General features: G+C 38.4%; 1 protein-coding gene across 4 annotated transcripts; it reads right to left on the reverse strand.

Moving 5' to 3' along the window:
* On the reverse strand, positions 1–27,256 carry LOC121859375 (oocyte zinc finger protein XlCOF6-like). 4 transcript variants are annotated; one of them, XM_042356151.1, is made up of 3 exons: positions 27,225–27,256; positions 1,359–1,755; positions 1–1,190 (listed from the first exon to the last, which is right to left on the reverse strand). In XM_042356151.1, exons 2-3 carry the CDS (start codon positions 1,702–1,704, stop codon positions 241–243), a joined length of 1,296 nt encoding a protein of 431 aa, XP_042212085.1. In that variant the 5' UTR covers positions 1,705–1,755; positions 27,225–27,256; the 3' UTR covers positions 1–240. The 4 variants fall into 4 exon arrangements, with proteins under 4 accessions (XP_042212085.1, XP_042212086.1, XP_042212087.1 ...); XM_042356152.1 differs by lacking the exon at positions 27,225–27,256 and adding an exon at positions 24,294–24,370; XM_042356153.1 differs by lacking the exon at positions 27,225–27,256 and adding an exon at positions 21,956–22,164 and having other exon boundaries at positions 1–1,163; positions 1,332–1,755.

The raw sequence follows: 27,256 nt of genomic DNA on the forward strand, positions 1-27,256 counted from the left end.
TGCGGTACCCTGTGGGTTCTATTGCCCGCGTTAAGCGGGGTACAACTGTACTGAAAATAACATTATTAAAAAGGCTTATGAAACAAAATGGAGTTATATTATGAGTGATATTTAACCAACACCAAATGCCTACACTAAATAATAATAAGGCCATTCATAGAGTTTGCTCTAGTGGTTTTATATTGATGTATATCACTGTATTCAAGTTTATGTGGCACGTTTACCTTCTGTTAAAGTCATTCAAACATTTATTGAATCTGTTATTTTTTCATGAACAAGTTTATGTTGTTTGAGACTAACCTTCTGGGAGAAACATTTTCCACATTCCTCACATTCAAACTTCTTTATACCACTGTGTCCAAGAATGTGGCTTTTGAGATGACACTTATGTGCAAAATGTTTCCCACATTCCTCACATTTAAACTTCTTTATACCACTGTGTCCAAGAATGTGTGTCTTGAGATTACCCTTCTGGGAGAAACATTTCCCACATTCCTCACATTTAAACTTCTTTATACCACTGTGTCCAAGAATGTGTGTCGTGAGAGTACTCTTTAGTGCAAAATGTTGCCCACATTCCTCACATTCAAATTCCTTCACACCATGGTGTCCAAGAATGTGTGTCCTGAGAGAACTCTTATATGAAAATTGTTTCCCACATTCCTCACATTCAAACTGCTTCACACCAATGTGTGCAAGAATGTGTGTCTCGAGAGTACCCTTCTGGAAGAAACATTTCCCACATTCCTCACATTCAAACTCCTTCACACCATTGTGTGCAAGAATGTGTCTATTGAGAGTACGCTTCTGGGAGAAACATTTCCCACATTCCTCACATTCAAACTCCTTCACACCTTGGTGTGCAAGAATGTGTTCCTTGAGAATACCTTTCTGGGAGAAACATTTTCCACATTCCTCACATTTAAACTGCTTCACACCATTGTGTGCAAGCATGTGTGTCTTGAGAGAACCCTTCTGGAAGAAGCATTTCCCACATTCCACACATTCAAACTCCTTCACACCATTGTGTGCAAGAATGTGAGTCTTGAGACTACCCTTATGGGAGAAACATTTCCCACATTCCTCACATTTAAACTTCTTTATACCACTGTGTCCAAGAATGTGTGACTTGAGAGAACTCTGATATGAAAATTGTTTCCCACATTCCACACATTCAAACTCCTTCACACCATTGTGTGCAAGAATGTGAGTCTTGAGACTACCCTTCTGGGAGAAACATTTCCCACATTCCTCACATTTAAACTTCTTTATACCACTGTGTTCAAGAATGTGTCTCTTGAGAGAACTCTGATATGAAAATTGTTTCCCACATTCCTCACATTCAAACTCCTTCACACCATTGTGTACAAGAATGTGTGTCTTGAGAGATTTCTTATATGAAAATTGTTTCCCACATTCCTCACATTCAAACTGCTTCACACCAATGTGTGCAAGAATGTGAGTCTTGAGACTACCCTTCTGGGAGAAACATTTCCCACATTCCTCACATTCAAACTCCTTTACACTATTGTGTGCAAGATAGTGTGTCTTGAGAGTACTTTTCTGGGAGAAACATTTCCCACATTCCTCACATTCAAACTCCTTCACACCATTGTGTACACGTAAATGATTCTGAAGAGTAGACTTGAAGCCAAACTGTTTGCCACATTCCTCACAGGAGAACTTTTTATCTCTGCTTAACATTGTGAACTTCTACTTAGTTACACTTGGTCTTGAGATGTGACATCACAGTATCTGAAACAAAATATTTTGCCTTAGATAATATTCTTATAAAAGTACAATTTATAAATGAAAATTACAAGTGAATTAATCAACTTGTGTAAAGTAAGAGTAAAAAAAATAAAAAGGTTATATTAATCTACACCACGAAGATGACGAGAAACCAGCTGTTAGAAGTGAGACAGATTGTATGAGTATGGAAACACAGAAGGCAGAGCATTCCACAGTTTGGCTGTGTGAGGAAAGAAGGATGTACTATAACGGGTTATTAAAGTGTGATCGACATCCACACAGACACAGTTTGGCTGTGTGAGGAAAGGAGGATGTACTATATAGTGTGACCGACATCCACACAGACATAGTATGGCTGTGTGAGTAAAGAGGGATGTATTATAACGGGTTATTATAGTGTGACCGACATCCACACAGACACAGTTTGGCTGTGTGAGTAAAGAAGGATGTACTATAACGGGTTATTATAGTGTGACCGACATCCACACAGACACAGTTTGGCTGTGTGAGGAAAGAAGGATGTACTATAACGGGTTATTATAGTGTGACTGGTGCACCTCCAACTCGGCCCAAATACAATTCGGCCCATCAAAGACCAACTCGGACAACCAACCTTTAACTCAAACATTCTACCGTATGTTTATATCAACGTCATAACATAAAACATTTATCACCTTTAACTCAAACATTCTACCATATGTTAGTTAAAACTCATACATAAATGAATTACAAAATTAAAAATGTCACATTGGAGTTACTTGAGACCAGCTTGGTGGCTCTGGCAGAGGGTCTTCAGCATTGTCTGAAAGATCTTGTACACTTGTTTCCTGGTATTGATATTGAAACAGTTTATTTGGCCAGAAGAACACAGATACAGAGTCGATTCTTTGATGATTTGAGATGATACAACAGCCTGGTCGTTGAGAGAAGGAGTATCGCGTCAGACGACCTCACGTGAGTGACCTAACACAGTAGGGTGTGTCATACGGAGGCGAATTTTTTTTTTTTTTGAGTTTGAAAAATCGGCCCATGGTATTAATGATGTAGTTCTATGTGCAGAATCATGTGATATCTTCAGATTTGAAACGTTTTCATTTTTTGCTAGGTAAATTTTAGCTTGAAATCTTATGAAAATTCAGTATTCCCACCCTTTTACCAACACCACTAAATAGCTTATTTAAAGTAAAGTAAATGTATCAGGTTACTTTATTAGGATGAAAATGATCCAGAATAGTGAAACGAATGATCTTGACACATCTATTAAATATATTATTCCTTTAGAAAACAAAATCATCAAATACAAAAACCGGTTTTACTACTAGGACCCGGTGTTGCTGCACACCATAGAGAACATGTCTTTCTTGCTTCTGTTTCTACTCATCACCTCCCTGCTGAACACCTGAGCTCGGATGTAGCCTTCCCTCCTCTCCTGGCTGTACACGTGAATGTTGGCCTCGCTCACTTGCTGTACACAATGCTCTATACTCTGGGTGTGCGAGGGCCAGGCAGGGACATGCATGGGGTTGTCCAGGAAAGCTCTGACTTGAACATTGGTGAGGCTGCAGGTAAGAGGGGGCTCACTGCCAGCCTGGATGTTATCCAGACCTATGAGATCAGTGAGGGTCTTGGCATCTAGATTGACTTCAGGAGTCTTCCTGACCCTGAAGGAATCGTCACCAACTGATTCGTCATGCCCAGATCCTCTCATAAGTCTCATATCCAAGATCTTTTTGACTGCCACTCTTTCTCCTCCTCATCCTTACTGCAGAGCATTGTCTGCAGAACTGCCTCGGGATGAGCATACCAGGAAGATCTCCTCACAGTCTGCTCCACAATCTGAACAACCTTCCTTGGCTGACTCCTCAGGAGCTCAAGCTGGAAGAGAACATGCCTCGGACCTTCGGAGAACGATGACTTGACCTTGGTGTTGAACCAATTTGGCAAGTAGACACTCACGATGAATTGGACAATAAGTCTCAGGTTGTGAAGCTGGTTCCCTTTCAGTTTATGATGAGCGACCCAAATTCTGCAGAACCTGAGAGCCGTTGTGAGCCACCTAGAATGTGAGACTGGACCTATCTGCAGGTAAGCAAGTCTATCAGGCATGACCCCAGTTTTGATGGCACTGCAAATCATGTAACCATAGTACTGGTCAGTACTCAGGTCGTCAATGACAGTATGTGCAAGCTCAAACGAGTGGAGGGCCAACTGTGATTTTTTTCAAAGCTCGGATTTATTTCTAACTCAGTGGCAGAGTCCAGCATCTTGCCAAGAGGACCAGACCATCTGTTGTTTGAAAGAGTCTTGCCATCCAGCTCCTGGATCAGATGTCTGAGTGGCAACTCGTTGGTGTGGAGGTCACAAACAATCCAGACCAGCTTCCTCCCAATCTTCCGCTCTATCCACTGTATGACTCCCCCTTGCCACCCTGTGTTCGTGTTGGTGCTGTCCCCTCCAATGGCCTGCAGGGTCTGGTCTACGTTCCTCTCTCTGAGCCAGTTCACAATGTTATCTGCCACTATCTCAGCTGGTTCCCTGATGTCATCTTTCTCTGGAGTGAAATGCCACAAATACTTCCCTCCTGGTTCACTGCAGCAGGAGTAGTGTTCCTCCTTCACCATGGCAGGAACAACTTGTCAGAATCTCCAACTTTCATGAACACTTTTAGTGTCATCCCTCTCCCATCAAAGAACAAACAATTGATTCCATTTTCTCTTATCCCCTTATCAAACTCCTCTTCTAGGTTACTGACAAGTTTCTCCTGAGCTCTCCTTACTTTGTTATGATCTATCACCAGGTGAACATCATCAGGTGTTATCAAACCACCGTCAATCCAGGCAGCTGTTGCTATCTCTGCAGTTTCTCTGAGACCAGTGTGGTGTCGCATGCTGGCCAGAGCTATGCTCGGGATATCTTTCCTATTTCGAATGTTATGCCTGGAAGGTTTGGGATCATTATTTTCTGGGTTAGGGACAAAGTCACCATTCTCCTGGTCAGCACTCGGATCAGCCATGGGGGTCATTAAACTCTGAATCAGTCATTAAACTCTGAATCAGCTTGACTCCAATCATCGGCCTTTTTTACCTCACCCTGGGCCTTCTCAAGTCTCTTTTCCTCGGCAACTCTTCTCCTCTTCTGTCTCTCTGTGGCAGCCTCCTGTCTCTTGGACTCCGGAATATCTTGGCTAGAAATCATGAGAGCCCCTATACTGCCAGTCTTTTCTCTCTGTGCTTTGACAAATGCCAGTTCGATCACAGGAATCTTCAGTTCACGCTTGCAAATACAGGAGATGTGGGCCCCGGATTTACAGCCACGATCGTGATCCAAACCTCAGGACAGAGAAACAATTGGGCACTTGCAAGTAATTATGTCAAATAACTGGTCCAGTTGCTTGGCAAAGCTGTCCTTAACTGCAAGTTTTCCTCTCCCAAGAGAGATATCTCTTGCCTTTTCCCAACTGGCTAGCAGTCTCTCACTAATCTTCTTCTGACTTGTTATGATTGGAGGCTTGAACTGAGCGTTAGCCAGAGTGTACTGTGCCAAGACAGCTTTGGTCATATCACTGGTAATGTCTTTGTTTGTGTAAGTTCTTTGGTTCTTTTCACTGATTTGCCTGATTAAAACACCGTATCTCAAAGCATCTCTCAATGTAGGCAACTCCGACTTCAGGAGCTCTCTCCCAGACCCAAGATAGTGACTGAGATGGCTGGATTTTTGGTTCCTCGTCCTGACACAAGCAGCCATCGCAAATATTATCAACTTATAAATGCATCAGAATCTGAAACAGAAAAAAATATTGTTAGTTGGGTTGTTAAAGAATGAAGTCAGAAAACAATGTTCACTATTTAATTGTAATGCACTAATGCAGCTGTACGTTAGATTTTCGATAAATTTCACGCTAAAATTTACCTAGCAAAAGGTTGCAAAATATTGAAACTGAAATTATTTTCTGTTTATATACACTAAAATCTACCAATAAAGTGATGGGCCATTAGTTTTAGCTGATCTTCCCTCCTATGACACACCCTACTAACACAGTGTACCCACAGAGAGCGACCTCACTCTACCCGGAGACCCGACGATGACAACCAGTGCTCGTCAAGTCACAAACTCGCCGACTAACCCGACCGCTACACGACTATCGAAGGACGTGACGTTTGATGATCAAATGGACACCGCTCTGTAGCTTGGAAGTTCTGCTGTCGGCTTATGTAAGAAAGATGGTCATTCTCCAGTATGTCCCAGCTGAACACATCAAAAAACTATTTCTACGCCTCTACCGTGATACAGAGACACATCTGGACCCCATCTGCTTGGGGTGTCTTTATTCAAACATCTGGACCCCATCTGCTTGTAGCGTATTTAAAAGGAGTTTCCTCACAAATAATGACTGTCGAGGGCGGCATCATTGCCTTAAAGGACAACTGAACTTTTATCTGTTAATTAAACTATTCCATGATGAAGGAAAACTGGTGACACTCCAGGTTGGGCTCTGGTGACACTCCAGGTAGGGCTCTGGTGACACTCCAGGTGGGGCTCTGGTGACACTCCAGGTAGGGCTCTGGTGACACTCCAGGTGGGGCTCTTGTGACGCCCTAGGTGTGGCTCTGGTGACAATCAGGGTGGAGCTCTGGTGACACTCCAGGTAGGGCTCTGGTGACACTTCAGGTAGGGCTCTGGTGACACTCCAGGTGGGGCTCTTGTGACACCCTAGGTGTGGCTCTGGTGACAATCAGGGTGGAGCTCTGGTGACACTCTAGGTGGGGCTCTGGTGACACTCCAGGTGCGGCTTTGGTGACACTCCAGGTGCGGTTCTGGTGACACTCCAGGTGCGGCTCTTGTCCCACAGTAATACATATACAGGTCCTCCCCGACATATGACCCAAGTCCAACCGCACTTATGACCTGCTCTGTCCGTAACGACCGTCCGCACATATGACCGCGCAGTCGGGACCAAAAATTTTTTCAAATGACGCGCGCATTTTCTATACCGAAACGTTTCCGTCCCGTACGAGAGAGTGGCTTGGGTCACCGCGTGGATACAGTTCCCACTCAGTGGAGCACTTAGTTGGTGTTTGGCTGTCGTATCCGCAACTGATCGCGCTGTGTACTGACATTATTTTTGTATTTAATTGACTTTATAATAACTGGAAAGAGTACAAGTGAGAGTGGTGGTGGTGCTCAGAAGAAAAGGACACAGTCAATTACTTTTGAGACGAAAATGAAGATAATAATGCAGTATGAAAATGGAAAAACTGTAGCAACAATTTCATGTGACCAAGGGTTTTCGCACTCGACCATATCCACTATTCTGAAGGACAAGGAATGTATTCGTGATGTAGTGAAAGGATCAGCACCTATAAAGGGAACTATAATTATGAAGAAAAGACAAGGTCCCATTCACGAGATGGAAAAATTATTGGTGATATGGATGGAAGACCAAATACAAAAGCATGTACCCTTAAGCCTTCTAACCTTACAGGCTAAGGCAAGAAGCCTGTTCAATAGCTTGAAGGAGCAGGCAGGAGACGAGTGCAAACAAACCTTCACAGCAAGTCATGGGTGGTTTAACAGATTTAAGAACCGCTACAGTTTACATAATGTTAAGGTGAGTGGAGAGGCAGCTAGTGCTGATGTTGGTGCTGCCGAAGCTTTTAAGGAGGAGCTAGATCATGTGATTGTGGAAGGAAATTATTTGCCTGAGCAAATATTTAATGTGGATGAGACTGGATTATTGTGGAAGTGCATGCCTGAATGGACATACATCCACAAAGACGCGAAAATAATGCCGGGATTCAAGGCATTCAAGGACTGAATCACACTTCTGTTGGGGAGGGGGGGGGATGTTGCTGGTTTCAAGCTAAAGCCCTTCATGATCTTTCATTCAGAGAACCCTAGGGCTTTTAAACATGTCAGCAAGCACACACTGCCAGTGTTTTATCGCAGTAACAAGAAAGCCTGGATGACCCTAGTAATGTTTGAGGATTGGTTCATGAATTGTTTCATTCCTCGAGCCAAGGAGTATTGTCTGCAACAAGGGTTTGCATTGAAGATTTTGCTGATTTTGGATAATGCTCTGGGACACCCACCACACCTGGACGACATGCACCCTGATGTTATGGTAGTCTACATTCCACCTACGTAACACTACCTCTGTCATCCAACCCATGGATCAAGGTGCTATTGCAGCTTTTAAAGCAAATTATTTATGTACTGTACGACCTTCGCTTTGGCTGTTGCTGCTACTGAGGGTGAGAAAACGCTCAGACAGCTTTGGAAGGAGTACAACATTTTGACATGTATAAAGAACATTATTGCAGCATTGGATGAGGTTACACAACAGTGCATGAATGGAATATGGAAGAAAATACTGAAAAGATATGTGAACAGTTTCAGAGGATTTAATGAAAATGAAGTTATTTCTGAGATTAGTAACAAGATAGTGGAGTTAGGTAAACAGCTTCAGTTAGAAATTGATAATGAAGATGTTGAACAGTTGGTTGAAAGTTACTTAGCAGAAGAGCTAAGTAACGAGGATCTTATCGAACTGGAAGTACACAAAAATGCAGAGGAAGAAGCGAGCCGAAATGTAGAAGAAGGACCTGCATCCCCAAAATTCTTCAGTGAAGCAAATGGCAGAGACATTTGCTACAATTAATAAGGGGATGCAAATGTTTGACGGAATGGATAAAAATTATGAGCGTTTTGCCAAAGTTGACAGAATGGTCCAAGATGCACTTGCTCGCTACAGGGAAATTTATAACGAAAAGAAAAAGCAAACTGTGGTCTAAATTAGACATCTATTTTAAGAAGTTCCCCATTGCTGTCTCCTCATGCCCCACCAGTACTGCCTCTTCACTCCATCAAGATGATCCAATACCTTCAACCAGCAAGTTTCCCCTATACATAAACCTGTCTGAAGAAGCGACATTCATGACCCACCCAGCCCTGTCTCCTCCTCTGCTTCAGCCAATTAATATAGTCTCCATGTATCCTGTAAATAGAAAATTATGGGGGCCCCGTGTGCATTCAGCTGACTACATTAAAGGTCACACTGTATCCATTCTTCATTATTGATTACTTTTACTGTACAATACTGTATTTCATTTTAGATTTTAGGTTTTTTTTTTTTTTTGCATTTCTGACTTCGACTATTCAGACTTACGACCTGGATTTGGGTCCCTAACCCCGTCGTAAGTCGGGGAGGAGCTGTATTAAATAATTTCTATATCACTTTAATAATTCCTTTGGTTATGTATAATCTGTATAACATAAATATTTAAGAGTGCAGATAATTATGTGATTTCAGTACCAATGTATTTTTAAGTAGATTTTAAGTGACGAAATGGAGATTGTCTTTTGTGACAAGTTATATTTGTTTATTCTTGTTTGTGAGATTTTTAAAAAGTGTTAATTGCACATAAGTATAATTTGTATACAGTGATCCCTCGGTTAACGAATTACCTTCAATAAATATTACATTCGGGTAACGAAAAAAAATTTGGTTAACGAATTCCTTACGAATTTTTCCCAACATGTTTTCGCCTGCTTTCACCTGCTCACCAGCTGGGGTATTAGTCCGCCAAAACAGTAATCGGTTTGAGTAAATATCAAGAAGGTTGTACTATTCAATAATTTTCCAAGTCTTATAATAAAATTTTAAGAATTATTTAACATAATTGCAGTACAGGGAACTAGTTTTTAGCGCGCCAAACAGCCACTTGACTCCCCCAGAATGGCGTCAGTTTGTGTCTCTGCTCAGTGGATGAAGCATCTTGCTTGACTCTTGCCAGAGCATAAACTATTTTACATTTTTACAGCACAATTATTGGTCATTCTGAAATTTAGTTTTCATATTGACAATATACAGTAGTACCCCGCTTAACGCGGTCAATAAAACTCACAGGGTACCGTGTTAAGTGAAAACCGCACTAAGTGAACAACAGAACATATGGGATTAATTCCAATAGAAACTGGCCCAATCCCCAAACTCCACTTTTTCCGACACAATACCTATGTTCTAGTAAAAATAACATCTTAATTTTATGATGGTATATGCACACAATTAATACTTAAGAGAAATAGAGAAATACAGTCGCCAAGTTAAAGTCCATTCAAATAATGGACTCAACTCTCTCCCCCTCTTCTCACACTACACTGCTGGCTCTTCCCTCTCTGAGAAATTTTGGGGGGAAAACCACTAAATTTTAATAAATAATACCTCAAACTAAAGTTAGGATAATACAATTGACATTGCTGGATTCCTTGTAAGACCAGGAATATTTTGAATATAAATGTCATATATTTTGCACAAAAGATAACATATTTACTGAGAGTAAACATTATATCTAAAATTTGTATGTCTAATGCAAAATCTATGATGTTTATATTCAAAATGATCACCAAATTGTAAGAATTCCAGCAATGTAAATTATATTCTGGCCGGGTAATTTGTATGAATTTTATGAGCTAAAACAAATATCTTCAGTTAATAAAAAAAAAAAATATTCTTCAAGACACTATCTGTCAATCAAAGTACCCCACCTTGCCTCCCCCCTCTTCCAACCGCGGTCAGTCCCAACCCTCCCCCCCCACCCCCCACCAATCCTCCCTTCAAGAGATGTTGGGTGAAAAAACTAAATTTTAACATTTTGTATTAAATAATACCTCAGATTAAAGTTAGGATAATATAATTGACATTGCTGGATTCCTTGTAAGACCAGGAATATTTTGAATACAAATGTCATATATTTTGCACAAAAAATAACATATTTACTCAGAGTAAACATTATATCTAAAATTTGTATGTCTAATGCAAAATCTATGATGTTTATATTCAAAATGATCACCAAATTGTAAGAATTCCAGCAATGTCAATTATATTCTGACCGGGTAATATGTACGAATTTTATGAGCTAAAACAAATATCTTCAGTTAATAAAAAAAAAAAAAAATATTCTTCACACAGTAACGGATGGTCGGTCGGTCCCTCCCTCCCCCCCACCAACCTAGTCCCTACCAGATGTGTGGGAAAACCAGAATATTTACCTTTTTAGTAATAAATAATACCTCAAACTAAAGTTAGGATAATATAATTGACATTGCTGGATTCCTTGAAAGACCAGGAATATTTTGAATACAAATGTCATATATTTTGCACAAAAAATAACATAGTTACTCAGAGTAAACATTATATCTAAAATTTGTGTGTCTTATGCAAAATCTATGATGTTTATATTCAAAATGATCATCATATTGTAAGAATTCCAGCAATGTAAATTATATTCTGGCCGGGTAATTTGTATGAATTTTTGCAGTCAGGCAGGGTGGTGGGTGGGGCGAATCTAAAAATAGCTCCGGAGCCGGACACTCACCGCGTATATGTGGAAAAAACCTGCGTTAAGTGAAAGTTAGGCTCTGGCGAGGCACCGCGTATACGGTAAAACGCGCTAAGCGAAACCGCGTTAAGCGGGGTAATACTGTATAATGCAGTGCAGTGTTGATATAAAGAAAATAATCTTGAATTACACCAAGTGAACTTAAATTTTATGGGCGAAATGTCGACATGAAGCATGGGGTGACTTCTCTTCCACCCCACTGCTTTCTCTTCTCCCTTTTCGTCCACCCCCACTTCTAATTCCCATCATCATCATCATCAACCAGGAGCCTTCTACATGCACACCTCAAAGTAAGTGTACTTTACTGCATTTTTTTTTTTACTTTAGGTAATTTTCGGTGAGCTGGAACCAATTACCCAAAAACCCATTGAAACAATGTTTTCGGTTAACGAATGACCTTCTGGAACGAATTGTGTTCGTTAACCGAGGGACCACTGTAATGTGTTGATCAGTGGTGAAAGAGGATAAAATTAAGTACATTAATATAAACAGACAATGAGTGGGCAGTGAATGTCAGCCATGTGTTGAAGGACAGTGGTTCACTTCTGAGTCACCATTACTGTACCAAGGTTAGGTAGTTTAACCCTTTCACAGCGAGACGTTACCCCGAGCCCAATAAAATCGTCTGCCAGAATAAAATGGCGAGTAAGTGAAACGTGGCCAAAGGGTTAATGTTTTATTTGGAACAATACCATTTATTGGAGTTATTTGTCGTGTGAATTAACTAGAAAGCGTTCAACTTCTTACTTGACGTCAATATTTTCACTGTTGAATTTGCCAATATAACACGGGTCGAGTGTTAGATACAGTACATATTTTTTGTGTGTGTATATTATTATTATTATTATTATTTCTTTACAAATGATCTTTAAAGTCAACTAAATATAAAATTATATATAAAAGAACAAAGTCATTATATAGGACTAACCCACGAGCAAAATTGATTGAAAACAATTATAAAAACGCCGGATTTTCAGTTATATTATTGTGGACACTGTTGTAGTTTGTGGAAATATGTTAAAAAATTTATATTTCTTAAATAAATGCTACTTAACATTTGTGGTTATGAAGAACAGACCTAACCAAACAAACCTACCTAACGTTACCTAACTTCCCTGGAATATTAAACAGAAACAACTTACTATGATATGGTGATATTTGAGACATGTTTTGGACGTGAGCTGATACGGCAACATTAGCGCTATGCAGCCCTGGCAGGTTAGTCCTATATATTAACAAAGAAAATACTATATCACCTCTTCCACATATGTACGTTAATACTATATCACCTCTTCCACACCCTGTATGTATGTTAATACTGTATCACCTCTTACACATATGTACGTTAATACTACAGTATTACCCCGCTTTACGCGTTTCCACATTTACGCGGTACCCTGCCAGACCCGGAATGCTCACTTTACGTGGTGCATGTACTCTTTTATGCGGAGAGTGGCGCGGGAAGGGTGTGCACAAGGTCGCCCAGTCATTAAAACATTACCGAGTTCTTCACCCGCCACCCACCACAGCCGACCCTAGTCAGTGACAGTGAGGATATGGGCTTATATGAATGTTGAGGGGTTTGACAAAGAGGCCCTGCAAGCCTCTGTGGTGGATAGTGATACAATTGATACAAGTGATACAGGTGAGGGCCAATAATCTGCACACTGCCTCGGAACCAACCTCCCCATCCCCGTGTGCCCAGCCATCTTTTCTACTAATGTAAGTGTTAAAAAACCTAATATTATTGATATTTCTCTTAATTATTAATTGTGTTTGCATACCATCATAAAATTAAGAAGTTATATTTACTACAACGTAGTTATTGTGTCTGAATAAGTGGAGTTTGGGGGTCGGCCCAGTCTCTATTTCAATTAATCCCATACAGGTAGTTCTGCTATAACGCGATAGTTGTGTTCTTGTAAAACATCGTGTTATAGAAATTCGCATAATAGAAATAACAGGGCTTAGGGAGAAAATCGGGTTAAGTGCAGATTACTCCAAATCGAAAAAAAAATTCGTAGTTAGCCTAACACAAAGGAGAGCACAGTCAAAATAAATGTTACATTCATATCTACTAATGAAATCATACAGCAAATGTTACACTTTACCTTGAAAAAATATGAATATAACTTGATGGGGGAGAAGGTTGATGTTGAGGAGTCATGAAACATCAAGCTTTTCTTCAAGTGTTATAGCCTTTCTTTTACGATCACCAGAACGCTTTCCAGAGATATTCTTCTTTTCCATAGTCACAAAATTGGAGAAACAGTAATCAGAATTCACTGAGGACACTTAAAAACTTCACACGTGTTTCAAACTGAACGTGTGGAGTAAACAGAGCGCGCGGGTCTTAAACGCTATGTATTTTGTTTTTCACTCATTTAAAATTTTACAATTTACATATACTGTACAGGTATACTGTATACATAAATATTACGTACATAAATTATTTCTGCAATTGTTCACAAACAAAACACATAAATCAATTGAACATGTGATGTCAAACGTGAACTGTAAACACTGCATAACCCCGCGCCAAGCCACAACACTGTACAGTACACTTTAAATGCTACGTATTTAGTTTTTCTCTTTTATTTAAATTTTTACAATTTACATACAGTATATATACAGTGGTCCCTCGGTTAACGAGCGCCTCGGTTAACGATTTACCTTCCATAAGATTCTTAACTTCGGTTAACGAGTTTTTTACGAGCCGACTTCAACATGTTTTCGCTTGCATTTGGCGGTCCACCAGCTGTAGTATTAGTCCGCCAATACAGTAATCGGTTTTAGGGCTTAAATTCCTTACTATTTTAGTAAATATCAGGATGTTTATACTATTCAATAATTTTAAAAGTTTAATATTAACTTTTTTAGTCATTTTAACAATTATTGAACATAATTGAAGGTAAAGAATCTAGTTTCTGGCATGCCATCCAGCCTGTTAACACACCAGACAGGCGTTAGTCTCTCTCTGTTTTCAGTGGAGGTAACATCTTGCTTGAGACTCTCTTCAACTAAACGCTTTTTTTCTGTGTTTCCAAGCAAATTATTGGTAATTTTGAAATATATTTTACATACTGACAATATATAATGCAGTGCAGTGTTGATTTAAAGAAAATAATCTTGACTTACACCAAGAGAGCTAAAATTTTATAGGTGAAATGGCACCATGGGGTAACTTCTCTTCCACCCCAATGCCTTCTCTTCTTCCTTCTCCTCCACCCCCCATTTTAATTCCCATCATCATCCAGGAGCCTTCTACATACACACCTCAAAGTAAGTGTACTTTTCTACCTTTTTTGTTGAATTTAGGCAATTTTCGGTGAGCTGGAACCAATTACCCAAAAACCCATTGAAACAATGGTTTCGGTTAACCGAGTTTTTCGGTTAACGAGCAACCTGCTGGAACGGATTGTGCTCGTTAACCGAGGGACCACTGTATATGTAAACTGTAATTTACATATTATTCATATTATGCTACAGCGCCCACAAAACATGAGAAACGTTTGAGTCCCCCAGTAGAGATGTCCGTTCTCTATCCACTTCAGGATGTCTTAGTCCTCCGTTTTCTTTTTGTGTACTCGCTCAGGGACTCAAGTATTTCTGTATATAACACAGGATAAGGGAATTTTAAATTATGAGTGAATGAATTTATTATACAGTGATCAATTAACATAGTTTTGATGTGTTTAAGTAGTATTCAGGCGCCTTCAGCCTAGTAATGTTACGACATTCGTATCACTCACTGTAAACCACGAATTTCATCCATACAGAGAGAGAGAGAGGCCAAGCACTCTGTTTACATCACACACACATAAATATTACATACCGTATATCTCGGCCTATTTTATAATCGTAGTCATGTACTGAATATTCTATGTAAAAATTATAAATTTTAAATGAATTATTTATAGTGTGGTCGACTTCCTACACAAAGACGGGCTATAAATAGCCTTCTTATCTCCTCTCCATCTATTACCCTCTGCTCTCAGAGAGAAGGACTTGGTAAATAACTTTTGTTTGTTTATTTTCATTGTTTGTCTAATTTATCATGTTGTATCAAAGTAATATTACTAAAATTTGTGTATAGGTAGTAGGCAGCTACCAAACAGGGAGATACTACCGCCTGGGAAGATATTGGAAGCATAATGTACAGTATTGTCTAATGGTAGATCCTACTTCCATATGGCATCACGAAAATTGTGACCAAGTTTTAGGTTGCTGATCTATCTTTCTGCCTCATTTACACACAATTGCAGAGTTTCAATTGTTTCTCTTCCTTTGACAACACAACATACATACAATATAATTTTTCTCACCTTTGATCTTTTTTCCTTTTTGCATTTATTTATGGTTGGTTATTTAAAATAAGGCCAATTCACTTAAAGTATTGGCATCAAATTTTACCAGCTGGTGTACACTAGTGACTCACTTAAGCGTCAGTTATTTAACTGGAACTAATGTCGGTGTGAGAAAAATATTTCCATTTACTTGAAATAGATTTGCCGATTTATTTGTTTATTTATTTATTTATTTATAATATACTGTAATATATTAAACACACTGCAAGTATTTTCTTTAATTTATATACTTGTTTCGCGAAAAAGGGAGGCTACCATTAAACCTGGTAGGTGAAGTTCACCAGACATTTATGGTGATCATTAAGGACCAAACTCCGGTAGTTTCAAGAATTAACGCAGTCATTTACTGAATATTCTTTGTAAAAAAATAAATTTTAAATGAATTATTTATAGGAGATAAGTATTATCATCAGTAAATATACAGATATGCATTACTGACCACTTCCGAACACAAGGACGGCTAAAAATAGCCACAGGTGGTCACAGTCAAGGTCACTTTCCCTTTCTTGTCACTGGCAAATGGGGGTGATGATGATAGCAGCTGTGTTTATTACCGGGGTATATTGTTCTTTTACGGTATGTTAGACAGGTTTATAGTACATTTGTTACGTTTTAAATGCAGGAAAGTGGCTTTCTTACCGTAGAACTCGGATACCTTCACACTGGTTACTCACCCAAGAGATTATGGTGTATCACTACGTAGAATTTTGCTCTGCTTCCGGCATTCAATGCGTTATGTACTTGATAAATGATGATTTAATGAATTCCACTAACTTCCAACATCCATATAAGTTATTGGATATACTTTGTCATAACAAATCAGTCATTACCCTTGGTAATAATAATAATAGACGGATCACAGATACGGGCAGATGATTGCACTTACGTTTATTTGGCACAATTCCATACACTGGACTTAATTTGCATGGATAGGTCAGTCACTCTCATTCACGCCACAGTACCGTAAGTTATAAGGGAGAGTTGTCAACCTGGTGAATTAATCGTTTAGATCTATTAGACCGGCCTGGAGTGCTCTTGTAGCAAACAGGCCCTCACCATTGATCACTTCCTTTACAGGATGTGTTAACTTGTCGCTGGACTTAACAAAAATCTCGGGGATTTGCACACACAGACCCGTAGCACTGGTAGGACTGTATGGCCCCTGATCTTAAGTCCGCAGAGCAGGAGGTATTCTCTAAGCCAAGGTCTAAAGCCTACTGGCTAAATTGGTTTTTTTGAGGCATGAAGTGATGAACAGTACACCACTGTCTCACTGGCCTGCCCCCCCCCTACACGTCCCAGTCATGGCTGGCCGGTTACCTTATCTCTACCGTAAACAAACATTTGGGATGGGTTGTGCGGGATGCCCAACGCAACCCATGACAACATTTTTATTATTTTAATATACCAGTAATCTTCATTTTAATCCAGCTTCCCAAACGTAAGTTTCAGTATAAAATAATTAGTGGAAGGACCTTGAGTGGTTTACGATGTTTCCATCACCACTCTTGACACGCTAAACCGCAATATTTAAAAGGTAAGAATTTTATATCTGGTGCCTAAGACGACCCCCTAACTTTGGGCTAATATTTTTATGGTTCAAATTCCTTCTTATAGGCCGAGATATACGGTAAATTATTTCTGCAATTGTTCACAAGCAAAACACATAAATCAATTGAACATGTGATGTCGAACGTGAACTGTAAACACTGCATAACCCCGCGCCAAGCCACAACAAACGTTTGTAATGGGTTGTGTTAGGCTTACCCACGCAACCAGCTCCAAAGTTTGTTTTACCAGAGATAAGACGCCCGGCGAGGCATAACTGGGACATGCATTTTTCAATTAGTGTATGTTAGCCAGCCTTTAGGGGGGGTGGGCAGTGAAACAGTGTTGTACTGTTCATCGCTTCACACCCAAAAATCTCATTTTAAGTAGTATCCCCTGAGCCATGGGTTAGTTAAGACGTCGTCTCCATCCTCTCCCTCCTGAAAGGGGGTGGGACACCACACCACACAGAGTCCTCCACCGCCACTCCGTCCTGTGAACCGTCGTCGACACGAGACTAAGCGTGTTAACCTAGGTTGTTATCCCCGTGGAAATATCACGTGTGGATGCCTGGTTGCGACAAGAGCAATCCAGGCTGGCCGATCAAACCTACAGTAAATGGTTAATTAATTCACGCTTGCAGAGTTCTCCTGCACGACACCCGTCTACAGTGACCGTGATCGACACGAGACTAAGTTTGTTAACCTAGGTTTGTTATCCCCGTGGAAATATCACGTGTGGAAGCCTGGTTGCGACAAAAGCAATCCAGGCTGGACTATTGCACCTAAATGGTTAATTCAAGTCACGCTTACCAGTTCTCCTTGCCGCGATAACCGTCTACAGTGACTGTCAGTGACGCGAGACAATGTGTGGTAACCCAAGAGTACTTTTTGTTGTTATGGCCGTGGAAAGAAGTTCTTGTGATGAAGCCTGGTTGTAACAAAAGCAATCCAGGCTGGCAGTATATGTATCACTTGAAGAATTAGACTCTGTTAAGTCATACCCACAGTAGAGTAATCACATGTATCCCCAAGTTGGAAATTCCCTGTTTTAGAAGATTAATTTTATTACAGAGTGAACGTGAGCGAATCATGTATCCATGCAAATTGTTAATCATTGTATGGAAGCTTGACAAATAAATGTAAGTGCAATTATCTGCCCATATCTGTGATCCTATCTTATTATTACTAAAGGTAATGACTGATTGGTTATGACAAAGTATAACCAATAACTTAGATGGATGTTGAAAATTAAATGAATTCATTAAATCATTATTTATCAAGTATAAATCATGGAATGTCGAGTGGTGGAGTGAACTTCTACGTAGATACGCCATAATCTCCTGTAAGTAACCAGTGTGAAGGTATCGAACTCTACGGTAAGAAATAAGAAATACGACATATTATTATCTTTATATAATATAATCCACTCCTACTACCACCGATACACCCAAAACCATGACACCGTTCGAGTGGAATCGCTGGAATCGCGTTAGAGCAAACGCGTTTTACAAATATTGTTCCTCTATTCATCAATCGCGTTAGAGACAATTCGCGTTGTCAAAACACGCGTTATAGCAGAACTCCCTGTATGTTCTGTTGTTCACTTTACGCGTTTCCCGCTTTACACGGGCCTCCGTGGGTTCAATTGACTGCGTAAAGCGAGGTTTCACTGTGTATCACCTCTTACACATATGTATGTTAATACTATATCACCTCTTACACATATGTATGTTAATACTATATCACCTCTTCCACACATGTATGTTAATACTATATCACCTCTTCCACATATGTACGTTAATACTATATCACCTCTTCCACATATGTACGTTAATACTATATCACCTCTTCCACATATGTACGTTAATACTATATCACCTCTTCCACATATGTATGTTAATACTATATCACCTCTTCCACATATGTACGTTAATACTATATCACCTCTTCCACACATGTATGTTAATACTATATCACCTCTTACACATATGTATGTTAATACTATATCACCTCTTCCACATATGTACGTTAATACTATATCACCTCTTCCACACATGTATGTTAATACTATATCACCTCTTCCACATATGTATGTTAATACTATATCACCTCTTCCACATATGTACGTTAATACTATATCACCTCTTCCACAAATGTATGTTAATACTATATCACCTCTTCCACATATGTATGTTAATACTCTATCACCTCTTCCACACATATATGTTAATACTATATCACCTCTTCCACACATGTATGTTAATACTATATCACCTCTTCCACATATGTATGTTAATACTATATCACCTCTTCCACAAATGTATGTTAATACTATATCACCTCTTACACACATGTATGTTAATACTATATCACCTCTTCCACATATGTATGTTAATACTATATCACCTCTTCCACACATGTATGTTAATACTATATCACACATATGTATGTAATACTATATCACCTCTTCCACATATGTATGTTAATACTATATCACTCTTACACACATGTATGTTAATACTATATACACACCTCTTCCACATATGTATACTATATCACCTCTTCCACATATGTTAATACTATACTATATCACCTCTTCCACATATGTATGTTAATACTATATCACTTCTTACACACATGTATGTTAATACTATATCACCTCTTACACATATGTATGTTAATACTATATCACCTCTTCCACATATGTATGTTAATACTATATCACCTCTTCCACATATGTACGTTAATACTATATCACCTCTTCCACATATGTATGTTAATACTATATCACCTCTTCCACATATGTACGTTAATACTATATCACCTCTTCCACACATGTATGTTAATACTATATCACCTCTTACACATATGTATGTTAATACTATATCACCTCTTACACATATGTATGTTAATACTATATCACCTCTTACACATATGTACGTTAATACTATATCACCTCTTCCACATATGTATGTTAATACTATATCACCTCTTCCACATATGTACGTTAATACTATATCACCTCTTCCACACATGTATGTTAATACTATATCACCTCTTCCACACATGTATGTTAATACTATATCACCTCATACACATATGTATGTTAATACTATATCACCTCTTACACATATGTATGTTAATACTATATCACCTCTTACACATATGTATGTTAATACTATATCACCTCTTACACACATGTATGTTAATACTATATCACCTCTTCCACACATGTATGTTAATACTATATCACCTCTTCCACACATGTATGTTAATACTATATCACCTCTTACACATATGTACGTTAATACTATATCACCTCTTCCACACATGTATGTTAATACTATATCACCTCTTACACATATGTATGTTAATACTATATCACCTCTTACACATATGTATGTTAATACTATATCACCTCTTACACATATGTATGTTAATACTATATCACCTCTTACACATATGTATGTTAATACTATATCACCTCTTACACATATGTATGTTAATACTATATCACCTCTTACACATATGTATGTTAATACTATATCACCTCTTACACATATGTATGTTAATACTATATCACCTCTTACACATATTTATGTTAATACTATATCACCTCTTACACACATGTACGTTAATACTATATCACCTCTTACACACATGTATGTTAATACTATATCACCTCTTCCACACATGTATGTTAATACTATAACACCTCTTACACATATGTATGTTAATCCTATATCACCTCTTCCACACATGTATGTTAATACTATATCACCTCTTCCACACATGTATGTTAATACTATATCACCTCTTCCACAAATGTATGTTAATACTATATCACCTCTTCCACATATGTACGTTAATACTATATCACCTCTTCCACATATGTATGTTAATACTATATCACCTCTTCCACATATGTACATTAATACTATATCACCTCTTCCACACATGTATGTTAATACTATATCACCTCTTACACATATGTATGTTAATACTATATCACCTCTTACACATATGTATGTTAATACTATATCACCTCTTACACACATGTATGTTAATACTATATCACCTCTTACACATATGTATGTTAATACTATATCACCTCTTCCACATATGTATGTTAATACTATATCACCTCTTACACATATGTATGTTAATACTATATCACCTCTTCCACACATGTATGTTAATACTATATCACCTCTTACACATATGTATGTTAATACTATATCACCTCTTACACATATGTATGTTAATACTATATCACCTCTTCCACATATGTATGTTAATACTATATCACCTCTTCCACATATGTACGTTAATACTATATCACCTCTTACACATATGTATGTTAATACTATATCACCTCTTCCACATATGTACGTTAATACTATATCACCTCTTACACACATGTATGTTAATACTATATCACCTCTTACACATATGTATGTTAATACTATATCACCTCTTCCACATATGTATGTTAATACTATATCACCTCTTACACATATGTATGTTAATACTATATCACCTCTTCCACATATGTATGTTAATACTATATCACCTCTTCCACATATGTACGTTAATACTATATCACCTCTTACACATATGTATGTTAATACTATATCACCTCTTCCACATATGTACGTTAATACTATATCACCTCTTACACACATGTATGTTAATACTATATCACCTCTTACACATATGTATGTTAATACTATATCACCTCTTCCACATATGTACGTTAATACTATATCACCTCTTCCACACATGTACAATAATATATTAAGAACAAATCAATTCCATCCCTTTACAATCTGTGCTGCTTTTTATCATTGTACTTTTATCATTCATGCAAAAATGTGCAAACTTTTACTTTTCAGTGGGATGGAAGGAAGAAATCTGGCGCCGACAGATTCTCAGCTCCCCGGTCTGGCCGCCGGAATCGTAAGTAAAACCGATAGTGTAGGGGGCATCGTACTGCGGTTGGAGTCCGGCCACGTACAGTCGGATGAGCGGCAGCCCTGGTCCGAGTTGGTTATCCGAGATGGGCCGAGTTGATCCGAGTGGTAAATTTGCATAAGTTCACACAACTCCGTTAGAAAGTCAAAAATATAATTTTCCAGTGTATTTATGTTTGTTTAGATCGGCTATGACCTTCATATCTGTCGGCAAGTGGCCGGTTTTTGTTATCGCTTTTTTTTTGTGGGACGTTTTCCGAAAAAAATAATGGTTAAGCGAATACAAAATACACCATAAAACACTATAAAAACATAAACCTAACCTCATCTAACCTAACTGACTCTCACCATATGATGGAATCCCAAAATTTTCACCTTATTGGCCGTCTTTTCTTTGTCTTTGGGATAAGGGAAGAGTTACCACAATACCACATATGATGGTCTAGACGATATTTACATTCATTCTTGCACTTAGGACACTTTACTGAGGTCAGGAGAAAACTATCAGATCTAAAAAATGCTATAGTTTCTTTGTTTTTTTCCCAAAACTCCCAATCAGCTCCATATAATTGAAGTGACACCCATCGCAGAGTTCCATGGTCGGAAATGAATTTGAATTTGGAAATGAGAGACCCAAAATAAGAATCAAATTTAATTGGGCCAAAAATGACTTATGAAGAAGAAACGCAGTGTGGGAGGCGATAATGGCGGAAGATTAATGGAAGAAAATAGAGAAAATTTTGTATACGCTATCTCCGTTATTATACATTTGTGAAAGTAATGTAATAGATGAAAGTTATCTTATAATTAGACATCCTATTAGAATATGATAATAGATTAGGGATGGGAATATTGTGTGCGGAAATGCAATAATACCATCCGAGTTGGCGATGGGCCGAGTTAGAGTGCAACCAGTGTGACTGACGGTGGATGGAAATAAAGTTCACAGGAAAAAGTCACATGACTTGTACACATTGACAACACAATATATATATGATGGCATTGCATGTAGGTTAGGTGGTATTATTGCATTTCAACATTCCACATTCTTACCACTAATCTATTATCATATTCTAATAAGACGTCTAATTATAAGATCATTTTCATCTATTACATAACCGTCGCAAATGTATAATAACGGAGATTGCATATCCAAAATTTTCTCGATTTTCTTCCATTAATCTTCCACCATTTATTGCCTACCTCACCTCTCAAACTGTGTGTTTCCTTCATAAATCATCACGCGTATGCGTTCCCGTACACGTCACGCAGCTAATCAAAAGCGTTTTTTTTGGGGGGGGGGAACCAATTAAAATGAGTTCGGGTTTAATTCGCGGTATATTTGACCCAATCAAATTTGAGTTTTATTTTGGGTCTCTCATATTTCGAAATTCAAGTTCAGTTCCGCCCATGGAAGTCTGCGATGGGTGTCACTTAAATTATATCGAGCTGATTGCGAGTTTTGAGGAAAAAAACGAAGAAACTATAGCATTTTTTCGAAGGCATGGTGTTCTTCCAACCTCAGTAAAGTGTACTAAGAGCAAGACAATGTAAATGTCGCAAAGACCAACATATGTGGCATTGGTTGAGAATCTCAGAATCAAACGACAAACAAGAACCTGGTCTCCAGGCCAATAAAGTAAGAAATAGGTGATTCCATCATATGGTTAGAGTCAGTTAGGTTAGGTTTGGTTTTTGTTTTTCTAGTGCGTTATGGTGTATTTTTTATTCGCTTGACCATTATTTATTTTTCGAAAAAGTCACGAAAAAAAATCGATAAAAAAAAAACCCGGCCAATTTCCGACGGAAATGAAGGTCATATTCGGTCTAAACACACAAATACACTAGAAAAATATATTTTTGACTTTCTAACAGAGTGGGAGGTGGAAGTGCAAATTTATCAGTTAGGTTAAGTTAGGTTAGGTTTTTTCCATGCCTTTTTATGACTTTTTTTCTTGTGATTTTTTTTCTTGGATTCGTGATTGACATCCACAGAGAACTGTACAAGACGAGTGTTACCAGCCCATGGCCTTGCTGGCGGTACACATATCCACTTTTCTTACTGTACTGTGTCTAGTTAACACCGCCATATATAAATACATACATACACACATACATAATGTTAACTTACCACGAGGGAGGGCGGAAGGCCAACAAATTAACATTTACTAACAATAATAAACAAGACTGCCACGTTAGTTGTTCTGTGTCTTAGTTATTACCTTAACATGTCCATGCATAATGTTAACTTACCACGAGGGAGGGAGGAAGGCCAACAAATTAACATTTACTAACAATGATAAACAAGACGGCCACGTCAGCTGTTGTCGACCTGCTACATCTTGTCCGATTCTCTCTCTTATCTTTCAGTAACTGCAAGTTTTCATTATTATTACTATTATTACATATTGACAACACAATATATATATGATGGTTGCACGTAGGTTAGGTTAGGTTAAGGTATTATTGCGTTTACACACCGTTCATTCCTACCACTAATCTATTATCACATTCAAATAAGATGTCTAATTATAAGATAATTTTCATCTATTACATTACCGGTGGAAATGTATAATAACGGAGATAGCATATCCAAAATTTTCTCTATTTTCTTCCATTAATTTTCCTCCATTATCGCCTGCCGCACATCCAACACTGCGTGTCTCCTTCATAAATCATCACGCGCATGCGTTCCCGTACATGTCACGCAACCAATGAAAAGTGTTTTTGCTTTTAGAACCAATTAAAATGATTTTGGGTTTAATTCGCAGTATATTTGGCCCAATCAAATTCGAGTTTTATATTGGGTCTCTCATATTTTGAAATTCAAGTTCAGTTCCGACCATGGTGTCACTTAAAAGTATATGGAGCTGATTGGGAGTTTTTGGAAAACAAACGTAGAAACTATCGCATTTTTTTGATCGCATGGTGTTCTTCCAACCTCAGTAAAGTGTACTAAGAGGAAGACAATGTAAATATCGCAAAGTCCAACATATGTGGCGTTGGGTAAGAGTCCCAGAATGCAACGACGAACAAGAACCATGCCAATAAGGTAAGAAATAGGTGATTCCATCACATGATGAGAGTCAGTTAGGTTAGGTTAGGTTTGGTTAAGTTAGGTTTGGTTTTTGTTTTTCTAGTGTTTTTTGGTGTATTTTGCCATGAATTTTTCGGGAAACGTCCAACGGAAAAGAATCGAAAAAAAAACGGCTAATTTCCGTCAGAAATGTAGGTCATATTCGGTCTAAACACACACAAATACAATAGAAAATATATTTTTGACTTTATAACAGAGAATGGTGTGACAATGCAAATTTACCTATGTTAAGTTAGGTTAAGTTAGGTTTTTCCGTGCCTTTCTGTGACTTTTTTCCTGGATTCGTGATCGACATCCACAGAGAACTGTACAAAACGAGTGTTACACCCGGTCCGACTAATTACCCAAATGTACCCAAATGTAGCCGCAATGAAGTCAAATGATGGTCGTACAAGCGTAATTCGGGCTGTGAATCACTTCTCGATTATTATTTGGTGTCATAAAGTAAAAAAAATTGGTAAACTTAATTTAATCTGAGTTGTGTTAGGTTAGGTTAGGTTAAATTAAATTAAGTTTATCAATTTTTTGTGACTTCGTGACACCAAATACTAGTCGAGGTTAGGTTAGGTACATGCACTCGATCTATTAACTGAGATTAAATTAAGTTAACCATTTTTTTGTGACTTTCTGACACCAAATACTAGTCGAGAAGTGATTGGCAGTCCGATTTATTCATCTAGGACCATTATTTGACTTCATTGCGGCTATATTTGGGTAATTAGTCGGACCCTGTTAACCAGCCCACGGCCTTACTGGCGGTACACACATCCAATTTACTTACTGTACTATGTCTAGTTAACACGGCCACCCATAATGTTAACTTAACACGAGGGAGGGAGGAAGGCCAACAAATTAACATTTACTAACAATAATAAACAAGACGGCCACGTTAGTTGTTCTGTGTCTTAGTTATTACCTTAACACGGCCACCCATAATGTTAACTTACCACGAGGGAGGGAGGAAGGCCCACAAATTAACATTTACTAACAATAATAAACAAGACGGCCACGTTAGTTGTACTGTGTCTTAGTTATTACCTTAACACGGCCACCCATAATGTTAACTTACCACGAGGGAGGGAGGAAGGCCAACAAATTAACATTTACTAACAATAATAAACAAGACGGCCACGTTAGTTGTACTGTGTCTTAGTTATTACCTTAACACGGCCACCCATAATGTTAACTTACCACGAGGGAGGGAGGAAGGCCCACAAATTAACATTTACTAACAATAATAAACAAGACGGCCACGTTAGTTGTTCTGTGTCTTAGTTATTACCTTAACACGGCCACCCATAATGTTAACTTACCACGAGGGAGGGAGGAAGGCCAACAAATTAACATTTACTAACAATAATAAACAAGACGGCCACGTTAGTTGTACTGTGTCTTAGTTATTACCTTAACACGGCCACCCATAATGTTAACTTACCACGAGGGAGGGAGGAAGGCCCACAAATTAACATTTACTAACAATAATAAACAAGACGGCCACGTTAGTTGTACTGTGTCTTAGTTATTACCTTAACACGGCCACCCATAATGTTAACTTACCACGAGGGAGGGAGGAAGGCCCACAAATTAACATTTACTAACAATAATAAACAAGACGGCCACGTTAGTTGTACTGTGTCTTAGTTATTACCTTAACACGGCCACCCATAATGTTAACTTACCACGAGGGAGGGAGGAAGGCCAACAAATTAACATTTACTAACAATAATAAACAAGACGGCCACTTTAGTTGTACTGTGTCTTAGTTATTACCTTAACACGGCCACCCATAATGTTAACTTAACACGAGGGAGGGAGGAAGGCCCACAAATTAACATTTACTAACAATAATAAACAAGACGGCCACTTTAGTTGTTCTGTGTCTTAGTTATTACCTTAACACGGCCACCCATAATGTTAACTTAACACGAGGGAGGGAGGAAGGCCCACAAATTAACATTTACTAACAATAATAAACAAGACGGCCACTTTAGTTGTACTGTGTCTTAGTTATTACCTTAACACGGCCACCCATAATGTTAACTTAACACGAGGGAGGGAGGAAGGCCAACAAATTAACATTTACTAACAATAATAAACAAGACGGCCACGTTAGTTGTTG

Source organism: Homarus americanus, unplaced genomic scaffold (genome assembly GCF_018991925.1).
Source record: "Homarus americanus isolate GMGI-L3 unplaced genomic scaffold, GMGI_Hamer_2.0 scaffold7626, whole genome shotgun sequence".
NCBI lineage: Eukaryota > Metazoa > Arthropoda > Malacostraca > Decapoda > Nephropidae > Homarus > Homarus americanus.

Excerpts from the sequence above, each read along its gene's own strand:
- LOC121859375 (XM_042356151.1), bottom strand. The coding sequence starts at position 1,704 with ATGTTAAGCAGAGATAAAAAGTTCTCCTGTGAGGAATGTGGCAAACAG. Across the intron at positions 1,191-1,358 it reads ACACATTCTTGTACACAATG|GTGTGAAGGAGTTTGAATGT; the intron begins GTGTGAAGGAGT and ends TTGCACACAATG.